We start from the raw sequence: 14032 nt of genomic DNA, 5'->3' as shown, positions 1-14032 counted from the left end.
GTGTTATCATGCCATCTCTGTTTCCCATCAGTCGTGCTGGCAGGAGTACCTCAGTGCTCGCATCGAACAGAACCTGGTCATGAACTGCGACTGTCCCATCACAGACTGTCGGGCTCAGCCGACCTCCAAGTTCTTCAACAACATCCTCACTGATAAGGACACCATTGCCAAAGTATGTGCAGGGTCAACACACACACGCACACACACACACACACACACCATACACCACAACACGCCTCACCACACCACACACACGCCTCATACACATGCCACTCACGCCACACACTCACACCACACACCTCATACAACGCCACACTCACACGCCACACTCACACACACAGACGCCACGCCACACCACACAAACCTCATACACACACACACGCCTCATAATCTCACACACACTCCTCATAATCTCACACACACTCACTCACACACGCCACACACACACCTCTTACACACGCCACAATCACACACACACACGCCACACTCACACGCCTCTTACACACACAACACTCACACACACACCACACCACACACACGCCTCTTACACACGCCACACTCACCACACACATGCCTCATGTACACGCCACTCACTCTCTCTCACACACACACACACACACACACACACACACACACACACACACACACACACACACACACACACACACACACACACACACACACACACACACACACACACACACTCTCTCTCTCTCTCTCTCTCTCTCTCTCTCACACACACACACACACTCTCTCTCTATCTCTCTCTCTCTCTCACACACACACACACACACACACACTCTCTCTCTCTATCTCTCTCTCTCTCTCTCTCACATACACACACACACACACACACACACACACACACACACACACACACACACTCTCACACAGACACACACACACTCAGTGTGTTGAGAGACCTGAGAATGAGTTTGTCTCATGTGTGTTCTCCTGCAGTACGACAGTGCTCTTCTGCGAGGCTTCGTGGAGAGCTGCTCCAACCTGACCTGGTGCACCAACCCTCAGGGCTGTGACCAGATCCTGTGCAAGGAGAACATCGGCGGCGTGGGAACCTGCTCCAAGTGCTGCTGGTCTTCCTGTTTCAGCTGTAACTTCCCAGAGGTGATCTGCCTAACTACTGCTACAGTCTTTCATGAGTACTGATGTAGAGAGACGTGCTGAGAACATGTGCTGGTCATATTTCAACTGAATATAAATAAATGCATTTTGAGTAATTACATAAATTCAGCTTAAGATCAATAAATTACATTTTAAAATATATTAAAATAGAAAACCTTAAATTCCAATACTAGTTCACAGTATTACAGTTTTTACCTTATTTTTGATCAAATAAATGCAGCCTTTGTGAGCATAAAAGTTGAATTGTTCCAAACTTTTGACTAGTAATATTTTAGGACCATTAAGATGTTTTGCATTGCATTGCAACAATGAAGCTTAATTACAAATTGGTTTTAGATCATGGTAGTATTTGTTTTTTGCCTTAAGTTATGCTGATTTAAATAAGAAAACTAAATATTGTATCGTTGTTTTGTACTCTTTGCAGTAATTATTTTACTGTAATACAGTAAAAAAAAAAAAGTACAATTTGATTTTATGGCTTTTGCTGCCTCTGTAAAAGATCACTCTCCAAATCTTTGATCCCTGAAGATTTTATTATCAGAGATATAAAGCTGAGTTATTATATAGCTGAGAGTACTCTAATCCAAGTCAATAAATGTTATGTACTCCCAATATTGTTTATCAACATTTGGCCCCAACCTATATTGTGAAAACAAGAGACCTCAGTTCATCACGTTTACTCATATGATGGTAGCACAAAGCGGACAGCACAGTTCATCATCACGTGTCAGCACAAGATTATCTCATGTTTCTTCTTAATGGCAACTCAAACTTATGTGAGAACATTCCATTCTCTTATAGGCCTCTACACACACAGTTAAATTTGACTATAATAGTAGAATAACATAAATGGCTATATTCACATTGATTATATGATTCATTTATGTTCGGTTTAATAAAAAATCTTCCACAGTTAATAATGGAAATGATGAGGAGGTTACATGGGTATTGTGAGAAACACCCAATAAGCTTTAAAAGTAAGCTCTGGTTTTATGAAATGAGTGAGATTAACACCTGTGCTTGTGCTGTAATCTGTGCTCACGCCTCAATCTCTCGTTCAACCATCAGGCGCACTACCCAGCCAGCTGCAGTCACATGTCCCAATGGATGGATGATGGAGGCTATTATGAGGGAATGAGTATGGAAGCACAGAGTAAACATCTGGCCAAACTTATATCCAAGCGATGCCCCAGCTGCCAGGCTCAGATTGAGAAGAATGAGGGTTGCCTACAGTGAGTGTGCATCACTAGCGCTATAGAATGCTGAAAGATGTCTAATTCCTTTGTTCACTTTTTTGAACTAAACAGCTTTTTGTTATACCTTTTAAATTTTTTTTGTTTTGTTTATAATGAAATTGTCATATCAGAGATTTAGGGATGCACCGATATTCAGATTTTGGCCGATAGCGATAAATATTAATATTTAGAAGCCAAGAACTGATATGTTGGCCGATAAATCTAAACCCAAATTTTTATATAATTTTTGAGAGATTACAAAAGCAAAAGCCTCATCATTAAAATCCATGTCCCAAGTACATAATTATAATGACGTTCTAATTATAATTTTATGTAGCCTATTACGTGATTTCAGCCTAAGTGATTTCAATCATATTTCAAGCAATTCAAAACCATCATGTTGAACTTGATCTGAAGTCTCTCAGCTGAAGGAAAAATCCAATTATTTATCGGCTTTAATATATTGGCCAAATTTTCTTATCTTGCCGATTAACGATAACATTAAAATTGAACGTATATCGCCTGATACCGTTATGATGGCCGATATATCGTGCATCCCTACAGAGAATGTGTATTATCTAGTTTTTGTTTTAAATTGAAGAACTATGCAACAGTTAACATTAATACTGGATTTCTACTTTATATTTATCTCCATGTAGTATGACATGTGCCAAATGTAATCATGGATTTTGCTGGAGATGTCTGAAGCCATGGAAGCCAACACATAAAGATTATTATAACTGCTCAGCCATGGTAAGACGGATTGCATTATGATCTTGTAGATGTACCTGTGAAATAAGGTTGCAGATAAATCAGTCTTGTCCCTCTGAGTTAAGTTAAAATGCTTACGGCCAGGTGAAACATTATGTAAGGGATAATATACGTCCGGTGGTTCTCTCAAAATAACCCCCGACAGGGTGATGAGGACTTAATCAGCCTGAAGAGCATTATTTTGAGAGAACAACCAGCTGGATGTACATTATCCCGCTTATTACACGGGTACTTGGCGCATAAGTAAATAATTAGACACGAAATATTGATCTGAGTTGAAATATTTTATTAGGTCCTTAAACGCAAAGCTTCCGCGGAGAGAGAGAGCAATTGCAGCGCGGCAACTTCAAACTAGATAGACATTTAAGAGATACGGTATACAGTCAAAGCACTAATTACACAGCATTTCCCCACATAAATAATTATGGGGATGAGATATATTGATTTCCGATTAAACTGTTTTAAATTCGTACCTGATTGTATCTCATAATCCAACAGTTTACAAAACAATAGTCACAAAATGGCAGCCGCTGCGTTTGTATGAAACGAGAGAGCGAGTCCACGATACTGGATGGCATAATTAAATAACTGTACGCAAAATATTGATTAGACTGAGTTTTAATACTTTATTTTAGGGCTGTTTTCGACTAAGGATTTTCATAGTCGAATCTGATTCGTTAGATTTTGCCGTAGTCGACTGATAGTCGAACTTTTTTTTTTTTTTTTTTTTTTTTTTTTTTTATAAAGATAGCAGCTAGATTTTTTCCATTTCAAACAAAAGAGCTAAAAAAAACAAAAAAAAAACATGGTGTGTAACAAATACCTTTTATTCATTTAAAGCCAGATGAACAGAACATATCACACATATATCATAACATTTCATAAACATGAGGAGCAATATGAGAGAGAAATTTGGTGATCGTTGTTTAGGTACATTAAACCACGTAAAGTTTTTTCAAGCCCATGAGAACTGTGTGGAGTCAACTCTCAGCCGCTCCGCTGCCCTGCTGAAAATGTGAAGCAGAAACGCTTAATGTCAGATAACGTCCATAATAATTGGACTCTGGGTTCGATTTTTTTGACCATTTTCAGTGGTTATGAGGAGCAATATGAGAGGGAAATTTGGTGATCGTTGTTTAGGTACATTAAACCACGTAAAGCTTTTTCACGCCCATGAGAACCGTGTGGAGTCAACTCTCAGCCGCTCCGCAGCCCTGCTGAAAATGTGAAGCAGAAACGCTTAATGTCAGATAACGTCCATAATAATTGGACTCTGGGTTCGATTTTTTTGACCATTTTCAGTGGTTATGAGGAGCAATATGAGAGGGAAATTTGGTGATCGTTGTTTAGGTACATTAAACCACGTAAAGCTTTTTCACGCCCATGAGAACCGTGTGGAGTCAACTCTCAGCCGCTCCGCAGCCCTGCTGAAAATGTGAAGCAGAAATGCTTAATGTCAGATAACGTCCATAATAATTGGAGTCTGGGTTCGATTTTTTGACCATTTTCAGTGGTTATGAGGAGCAATATGAGAGGGAAATTTGGTAATCATTGTTTAGGTACATTAAACCACGTAAAGCTTTTTTCACGTTAGGACTTATAAAGCCCATGAGAACCGTGTGGAGTCAACCCACAGCCGCTCCGCAGCCCCGCTGAAAATGTGAAGCAGATTTTTGAATACATTTTTATTTATTTACATTAGTAAGCTACAGGACATCATCTTTCAAAACATGACCTGCGCGAAAAAAAAACTGACGCCCATGTATTCGACTATGAGGTTCATAGTCGAATCAGACCTCTCCGAATCGAATCGTCGAATCCTCGACTATTAGAAGTCAGCCCTACTTTATTTGCTCACCAAATACAAAACTTCCACAAAGAAACCGTTCCTAGCAGGCGTATACTACTGCTGACTTCAGTAACCCAGATGAGCCTGCATTATGGCGCGATTGACCAATCAGAATCAAGTATTCCACAGAGCCATGTAAAAATTATATATATATACACTTGAAACATTAAAATTTATTTTGAAGAATTTTGGTAAATAAAACTGTTTTTGTTGCCATTAACTTTCATTGTATGAACAAAAAAAGTACTGAGACGTTTCTCAAATTATCTTAAATCATACAGGTTTGAAACAACATGAGGGTGAGGAAATGATGACGGAATATTCATTTTGGGGTGAACTAACTCTTTAATACCCATTTAAAAGCCACTAATCCCATGGCATTATTTATGTAATTGTAATTGCAGTGTAGATGCATTCATGCCATCTCTGAGCTGCAATAAACAGTCTGTAAATACCAATGCAGATGCAACTTCAGAACAATCATGGCCATTGTACAGCCTGACAACATCTCATCTGACAGCAGATACTGAATCAGGACAACTCGAAACTGCGTCTGACCAAAGTCAACAGCTTTCACACACGTCTTTTAAAATAAGTCTTGCATCAGAAAAGCATTTACAATTACGTTTTTTGTTGTAGTTTCTTTTTTGGCTACACGACTTACTTGCAACGATTGAGAAACACTGTTTTAAAGCGAGGAGTAAATTACAGTTAAAATAATCAAGTAGTTTCCCACAATTGTATTCACTAAATGAACACAAGAATGATGTGTTATGCAACATAAATGCATAGTAAAAAAAGGAAACGGCAATATTTATCCACCTATATTTATTTCAAATGAACCCATGCAAAAGGCCACACAAGACTTCTATAAACATTTAGATTTCTGTAAGACACTAATCAAACTTACCAACCCTATCAGTCATTTAACATCAGAGACACTGATTTTAGATATTTGCATATTGTAAATATTCAGACTTCTTGCCTAAAACGTTCTCTATATCTCTTAATGTGCAATCACAGGTGAGTAAAGCTGCAAGGCAAGAGAAGAAGTTCCAAGACTACAACGAGAGATGCACATTTCATAACCAAGCCAAGGTTTGTTTGAGCCGTTCCTCACATTCATTACAAACTTCTGAAATTCTATACAAGTTGAGTTTGTAAGTATCTGTCTGTTGCTTTCTGCAGGACTTTGCAATCAACCTGGAGAACAAGGTGTTTTCTATAAATGAAGCTTTACAGATGAAGTCCTTGACGTTTGTGATAGACGCCTGTAAGATTCTTGCTCAAGCTCGAAAGGTGGGAATCTTAATGGCTTTCGTGTTTTTGTTTTTTCAATCTTTTCAGTTGTTTTCTTTATCCTTATGGTTGTATTTGTCTGGTAGGTGCTGGCGTACTCGTGTGTATACAGCTATTACAACCAGGACACTGAGAAGATGGATGTGATGGAGCAGCAGACAGAGGCTCTGGACCTTCATACTAACGCCCTGCAGATCCTGCTGGGTGAGTGTTACACGATTCAAAACCAATACAGACTGTCTGATTGTTAATGATGGGAATTTTTGGGAAAGACAATTGTTAAAAAAACAAACACTTTCAAAACATTAGAATTAGTGCTGGGCAATGATTAATCGTAATTAATCGCATCCAAAATAAAAGTTTGTGTTTACATTAAAAAAATTATACACAGTACACACACATATATTATGTATAAATACACACATGTATATATTTAAGAAAATGTTTAATGTATACTGTGTGTATATATTTAGGCACGTAAATAGTTAAAATATGTACGTACAAGTAGTTAATTAGTATTGCTCAGTACTTATTTAAGTACAAAGTAACTGCGTCACCATTCAATCTTTTTTGATTTTGTAGCTTGACTTTAAAATGGACTCAAACCTCTTTTTAGTCGTGATCGTGTCTCTCAATTTTAAAATTATAAAAAAAATTATTAAATATTTCAATTATAAAAATGAAGACAGAAATAGATTACTGTTTGTAGTAATTGTATTGTACTGTAAAATAAATGTATTTGATTAATTTTATTTACACTACAAGTTACAATACTAATATTCATGTTTATTTGTGCTTCACTTTCACACGTTTAAATCCCTGAGGTTTAAATATTCAAAATGCTTTTATTTTGCCGAAACATTTATGAAATGCTGTAAACTTCTGTCCACAAAAAAAAAATGTTGGAAATGATACGCATGTGTAAATTAAGTAAACCCAGCGCACACATTAAACTCAAAGCCATGCATATGCTGTGAACCGAGAAGCTTTCGGACACTGAATATAGCAGAGCATATATTTATTTTAATTTTACTTTGAATAGAATTATTAGTTTTTCATCAACTTGCAAACCCTGCTCTAATTCAGTTGTTTCATGATTTTGATGCATTGATAAAAATGTTTGTGGTTTTGTTTTCAGAGGAGACCCTGCTGCAATGCACCGATCTTGCATCCTGTGTCCGACTCCTGAAACCTGAACACCTTAACACTGGCCTAGAGCTGATCCGCAGGATTCAGGAACGTCTAGTGGCCATCCTCCAGCACTCCACTCAGGTAAATCTACTCCTGCAGAATTCTCACTTGTGCACTTTTTATAGGCTTAAACATGAACTTGTTTATTAAAAGCCTTCAAAGCAACACATTTGACCATCTCCGATTGGCAGGACTTCCGTGTGGGGTATCAGTCCAAGACCGGGTCAGACCAGGAGACGGCACAGGCCTCTAATCTGGCTAACAACACAGACGCCAACAAAGAGTGAGTCACCACACATTTACAGAGAAGCGCCACTGACGCATGCAGATTTTTTACACTTGCTTATTATTTCAGGTCCAAATCTGAAGGAGGCTCTGAGTCCGCTGACTCCGACAACAACAACAACGAAGACCCCGGCGACGAGGCCGAGGAGGATGACGAGTATGACGATGAATACGTTCCAGAGTGGCACGAGGATTACGACGAGGAAGACATAGACGACGACGACTTCTTTTCTGATGACGATGAATCTGAAAACTTAGAGAGGGACTTCAGCCCTTTTGACTAAATGAGAGTGATACACAATGCTTACATAATGCCTACTAATATAAAAGTAGACACTACAAATACCACACCCATGTAAGAAAGAAAAAAGCGACTATTTGTTATGGGAATCCAGAGTTTTGAGTATGTTCCTCTGTAGCATGGTCTTTGCTTCGCACTTAGCACCTACTTTGAGCCCTAGCATAAATTGGTTGTTACACCAAAAGTGGTATTTCACGTTTATTTAGGTTTATGCTACAGTTTCTTTATCTTCTGAAATTGTAACGTTGTTCATGGCTGATGAGGGTACTCCACTAAGTTCATTGAAGGATCTTAACTATTGATGTTATATTGTAGAGGTGATAATTTTTTGAAACTGTTCATAGTTTTGTTAACAAATTAAATTTTTTCGGTAAAAAAAATTAAAAAGAAGGGATTAAGAAAGCAGTTTTTTTTTTTTTTTTTTTTTATCTGGTCAAAGGTGTCGGCATTGTGTATTTAGTTTGAATACCAAAAGTTCTTGCCTTTATTCTATTTTAAATTTCTTTTTGAATGCCTTCATATTTGACATTAAGTTGGTTGATCACCATTTGAATGATTGTAAGCATTTGAATTTGGTAATATTTGCAAAGATTTTGAGAAGAGAAAAACATCAGCATCCGTGTTTAAGGGCTGCATGAAAAATGACTAGTTTCTCAGACGAGAGTCCATGAACAAGGATGGTGCTTTAACTACCTGCTGATTGTGTCGAGCACCGGAGCCCTACAAACTCGAAAAAGTTCCTTCAGCCTGTCTCATTAAGATGCAGTAATGGCAATAAATATTTAAAAGTATTGTAGCTCGTCGCATTATTTGCTAAGCAAAACATACCTTAATCGCTTTCAGTTTTTCATCATCAAAAAAAAAAAAAAAGTTTTAATTCTTTGGACATGTTTATGTTCACTTGTATAGAGATGGAGATATAAAATATCTTCCGAAGTCCAATTTTGAATTGAGATAGACCTATATATTCATATACTGTCCATCTTCTGAAATGTTTTCTCTGTTAAACTTAAAGTTACTCAACTTCAGCTCACAAAATAAATGCTTTTCTTCAAATTGAGTGTAGAGGGTTTGTTTTTTGTTGTTTTTTTTTTTGTTTTTTTTTCAATGTTTTTTGCTTGCAATACAGTGTGTAACATTAGCCAAAGAAAAGCTCCCATACATCTTTAAGTTGAGAGGATGGGATCTTGGAAAGAACGGACCTACCTTAGTTTTGTTGCACTCCATTAAATTAATGGTGAAAGTCCCCTAGAACTAGCTCAGTTTTGAAACCATCTCACGGGACCCTGCATTTTGATCCGGGGGCATTAGCGCAGGATCTGTACTAGCACTGAAACTAAGATGGAGCAAGAGGTCTGTAATACCTGGAGAAAGCTGTCCTTCAGTTTCCATTCTTCTCGATGCCTGTTGTTCTGCTGCCGCAGGGCCCTCAGAAGTGCAGGATTTACAAAGAAGTCCAACATCTTTGCCATATGTACTCAGTTCTGCTGCAGAACTACAAAAAGTTGTTTTGAGCCAATTACCCAAACTGTAAATGTCGTGAGACTAATCACTGTGAAATGTATGTGTGTCCTAGTTTGTGTACTTTTCTATGCTGTTTTGTAGTATAAATAGTGCAAGTAGTGTGTTGTTCACATTGAAAATTCCAAAATCCACTTCAGTTTTCATATGATGCACTTAATTTTGGTTAATCAATTAGCCGTCTTATTTTATTAGACAACTCAATGGCAAAATGTGCCCCAATTTACCTGAATAAAAAAAAAAAACAAGGGCCTGTCCCAGTACCCATACTTGTGGTTTTTGCACTTGAGCACTTTTCTACTTGAATGACACATTTCCTGTATTTGGCCCAAGTATTCAAGTGGACACTCCTTAAATTGAACTTTAAAATGTCTGTTCAGTCCTTATGTATCAAAAGCAGCTTATTTGTGGTGATTCTAATTTAGTAAAAAATCTGTGACAAACTTTTTTCAAAACACACTCATCGCTGCACCACTAAAATTTCCAACACAAGTTATATATCTAATTAATTTAATCTACACTAGAAATTTTTCCTAGATATGTCGCAAAAACGGGGCACGTAAGTTCCTGAACGTAATGAATTATGGGATATGACATCCCGCTCTGAAGCTTTATTTTACTGTCTATACTCTGAAGTAGGGATGGTTGATGATGTGATACCAATACTTTTTGTTATGTTTTTACCAATACTGATTATTACTTAAGTGGGGTTGTGATTTTCCAAAATAACGTCCATTTTTAGAAAAATAAATAAATAATCATTACACTTAAAGGCAAATCACTACATACTGGCCATTAATTACAGATTTATCACAAAAGCATAAAAAAAATTAAAATGTGTTGTTTGTCCATTTAGTGCTACCTAGGCAGAAAAGGCAATTTCCTATGGCCTCCAGCTATGACGCGGCTAGTCTACCAATGAAGACAGGCAGCAGATATAGATGAACTGTCACTCACCTGTAATGAAACCAATTAATGTCATCGTTTCAAAGTGGGACCCGCCTTCTGAATGTGTCTGAAGAGATAGGGTACAAAACTGCAGCTGACTGACTGCATTGACTCGTCATCATTGAGTTCTCTTACGAGAGTACTCTCGTGTTACGTAAGTTTAGCTTACGCTACGGGAAAAACTCCTTTTCTCGAGAATATTGAAGCAAAAAATTATCCTAATTTTTTAATAATTTAAAACGCATTTGCTGCAGCAAGCAGACCTAGGCGAGGCAGCTCGCGCACCTATTGGCTGCTCTGCGGCAACTGCTGCAACCTATCAGTGTGTCTGCCATGACATCAGCACCAATGGGAGGCTCTCCCCGCGCTACGCGCTCTTCTGAGAAGAGAAGCTGCGCAGTCGAACAGCACTCAGTGGGACGAGCTTGAGCTAGAGGACGCCGGCTGGATTATCGCCGCCTTCACTCGCCGTGCCTGCTGCGCTATCCGGCGCCCATATCCTTTTTACTCACTTCCGTGTGTTCGCCGCTCCCACACACGTTTTCCTCTATAAAAGAGCCGGCATTTCTAAATGCCCAACATGTTCTGCGGCTCGTGTCGATCCACTTTCAGCGACGGGGACCGCCACGTGCTGTGCGCTTCCTGCCTGGGCCGGGACCACGCGCTCTCTAACGGCGGCTGCCGTGAGTGCGAAGCACTGCCTCTCTCGACCCTGCAGGCTCGACAGGCCTTGTTTACCACCGAGTCTGCCCCTCCGATGCTTCCTGTTGGGCTGTGCCGTAAAAAGCGCCATTCACAGAGGCCGCCTGAAACTTCAGTGAGAGAGCCCTCGCCGGCGGGTTCCCCGCGGGCCCGCTCCCTTCCTCCCCGAAATGCACGACGAGCTCTCCAGGTTGTGGGGAGGTCCGTATTCGGCCAGGCTGAGGTGCTCTGTTTCTTCGGCGCTCACCGCGGTCGACGGCACCAAGGACAGAGGATATCTCTCCGTTCCTCTGGTCGAGGAAGCAGTAGCAACACACTTGTGTCCGCCCTCTGCGGGATGGCGGTCCAAGTCAAGCCTGCCGGACCACTTCGGCATTGATCGGCCGCGCATATGCTGCCGCCAGTCAAGCCGCATCGGCGTTACACGGCATGGGGATTTTCCAGATATATCAGGCCAACCCTCTCCGCTCCCTGGACGAGGCTGGCCCGACTACGGAGCGTGTAACGGACCTGAGGAGCGCAACGGATCTGGCTCTCAGAGCTACTAAAACCCTGTGGCTAACGCTGTCCGACATGTCAGACTCTGACCGCGCCACTTTTCTGGACGCTCCCGTGTCACCATCTGGTCTAGGGTTGTAACGGTATGAGATTTTCACGGTATGATAATCGTCTCAGAAAATATCACGGTTTCACGGTATACGATATTAAACTATCATTATTATTATAATCATCAGCTACAATGACCCTTAAATGAATGAAAACAGATATGTTTTTTGGTTGAACATGGTTTATTGTAACAAACTTTTTTTTATGAAAATAAGAAAACTTTATGGAAGTATGAATCTACCTTTTGGAAGAAAATCAAAAATAAAGCTACACATCTCCCATTTGAACAAAATAAGGAATAAGTTATTTCTCTTTATAGTAGACAACAATAAACCAAACTGTCCTTCCTCTTTATGGGAGAGAAAAATGTGCAGGGTCATGTTTGTTAATATTTTCCTGAGATTATCATAGCAGCATGCATTTCTCTGCTTTTTTTCAGGTCAGGTTATGATGAAGAAATGTAAGCATGTTGAGATTTTCAGGGCTCATTCTTGACCGCTGAGGTGAGAGAATGTGTCCACTTGTACTAAACATCCTCTCCGAAGGTACACTCGTGGCAGGGACACAAAGATACTTTCTGGCCACATTTGCCAGAAGAGGCAATGCATCAGCATGCATTTTCCACCATGCCAGTGGGTCAGTGTCCGCGCTGATGCTTGGAAGAGACTTGTACATCGTCATATCAGACAGCACCTTATCACTGACATTCTCATTTCCTGAGGTTGCCTTGTTCTGCCTAGATGAAGTGATTCGCTGTAGCAAACCAGATAGACATTTTTCTTTCTTTTTAGTGGTGGTGGTGGTGGTAGTACTGCTGCTTCCCGCTTCTGCCCAATTTTCTCCTCTTTCTGCTTGAGTATGTTCTCCATCCAAAGGATCTGCTTTTGCAAGATTCACAGCTTCTTCCACACATGCCTCAACTGTGTCATCCAGGTTTTTACAGAAGCTTCCCTTAAATCGGGCATCCACAAAGCTGGAGATTTGTAGCACTCGTTCCACCTGCTCTGTGTATCTCCCTTGCAAGTCTTCTCTCATTACTTGCTTCATCTGTCTGATTAGTAGATTGTCTTCAGCTTGCTCAGAGAGGATTTCGCTGCAAATGTGCTCCAGTACCGGTGTGAGTGAGGACAGTGTGACCCGTTTCTCCGATGCCAGGGCATCAGTGAGATCATAGAGTGGTTGAAGGAGCTGATTGACATTCTCAAGAGTGGCAATGTCATTATCTTTTGGCATGAAATGCCATGTACTTCTGTCACTAGCCAGGACTGCACAGACAGCCTGTTGTTGCTCCAGGAACCTGGAGATCATCTCATAAGTTGATCCCCACCTTGTTACCACATCATGGATGAGGGCATGCTCAGGGAGTTCCAGGTCTGCCTGTTTTTTTTTAAATTCTCTTTTCCTTTTCCAACTCCGAGAAAATCCTTGAATCAAGTGTCTGCATGCCCTTACTGCAGATTCAACCCTTTGGATCTTCAAGGCTTTGCTAATGGCCAGATTTAAGTTGTGACCAAAACAAGTGAGCCAAACACAAGGGAACTCTGCAAAGGCCTTCTTCATATTGCTTGCATTGTCTGTGGTAATTCCGCACAGACTTTCTTTTGAAATCTTCCATTCCTGGAGCATATTATCAAACATCTCGGAGATGTTTTCTGAGGTGTGGTCTTCAGGAAAAAAATGAGACTCCAAACAGTGGCACTTAAGCTGCCAATCTGAGGTGAGGTAGTGGACTGTAAAACTTATGAATGGCTCCCCACCTCCACTACTGCTGGTCCACAGGTCTGTGGTGGCTGAAATCCACACAGCTTCCTTCAGCTGTTCTTCAACACTGGCCCTTACCTCTTTGTACATGCGAGGGATTTCATTAGTGGAAAAGTATGTTTTTGATGGTACCTTGTACATTGGGACTGCCTTCTTCATCAGGTGGAGAAAGCCAGGTTTTTCCACTACTCTAAAGGGCATCATGTCTTTAGCAATGAAATAAGCTACAGCATGATTCAATTCTTTCGCTTGTTTGGATGTAGGATCTAACTTGATTCCTTTTGCAAGTGACTGTGTGACAGTTGGTTGAGCTGGATCAGGAAGCGTCTTTGCAGAGGTAGTTTGACCCTAAAGAATGAACAGAATTATGAACATGATTAGCATGTAAACAATTAGTATGTAACTACATATAAACACATA

General features: G+C 40.0%; 2 protein-coding genes across 9 annotated transcripts in view; one reads left to right on the top strand and one right to left on the bottom strand.

Annotated features, from left to right (window-relative positions):
• Window positions 1-9850, top strand: part of cul9 (cullin 9) — a 49923-nt gene extending 40073 nt beyond the window's left edge. For all 8 annotated transcript variants that reach the window (XM_081351397.1, XM_081351396.1, XM_081351395.1 and 5 more), the window contains 10 exons: window positions 32-172; window positions 961-1125; window positions 2212-2375; window positions 3038-3131; window positions 6022-6096; window positions 6187-6297; window positions 6384-6501; window positions 7436-7569; window positions 7680-7771; window positions 7844-9850. In XM_081351397.1, coding sequence (XP_081207523.1) covers window positions 32-172; window positions 961-1125; window positions 2212-2375; window positions 3038-3131; window positions 6022-6096; window positions 6187-6297; window positions 6384-6501; window positions 7436-7569; window positions 7680-7771; window positions 7844-8057 — 1308 coding nt within the window. In that variant the 3' untranslated portion in view covers window positions 8058-9850. The remainder of the gene's footprint in view (window positions 1-31; window positions 173-960; window positions 1126-2211; window positions 2376-3037; window positions 3132-6021; window positions 6097-6186; window positions 6298-6383; window positions 6502-7435; window positions 7570-7679; window positions 7772-7843) is intronic.
• Window positions 9851-12286: 2436 nt separating this feature from the next.
• Window positions 12287-13813, bottom strand: LOC308681675 (E3 SUMO-protein ligase ZBED1-like; the record flags this gene model as incomplete). The annotated part of the gene is made up of 1 exon (XM_081350756.1): window positions 12287-13813. One exon carries the CDS (start codon window positions 13811-13813, stop codon window positions 12287-12289), a length of 1527 nt encoding a protein of 508 aa, XP_081206882.1.
• Between the last annotated feature and the right edge of the window lie 219 nt (window positions 13814-14032).

Source organism: Scardinius erythrophthalmus, assembly GCF_964197995.2.
Source record: "Scardinius erythrophthalmus genome assembly, chromosome: 21".
Classification (NCBI taxonomy): Eukaryota; Metazoa; Chordata; class Actinopteri; order Cypriniformes; family Leuciscidae; genus Scardinius; species Scardinius erythrophthalmus.
This window is presented reverse-complemented; position numbering and strand designations above follow the sequence as displayed.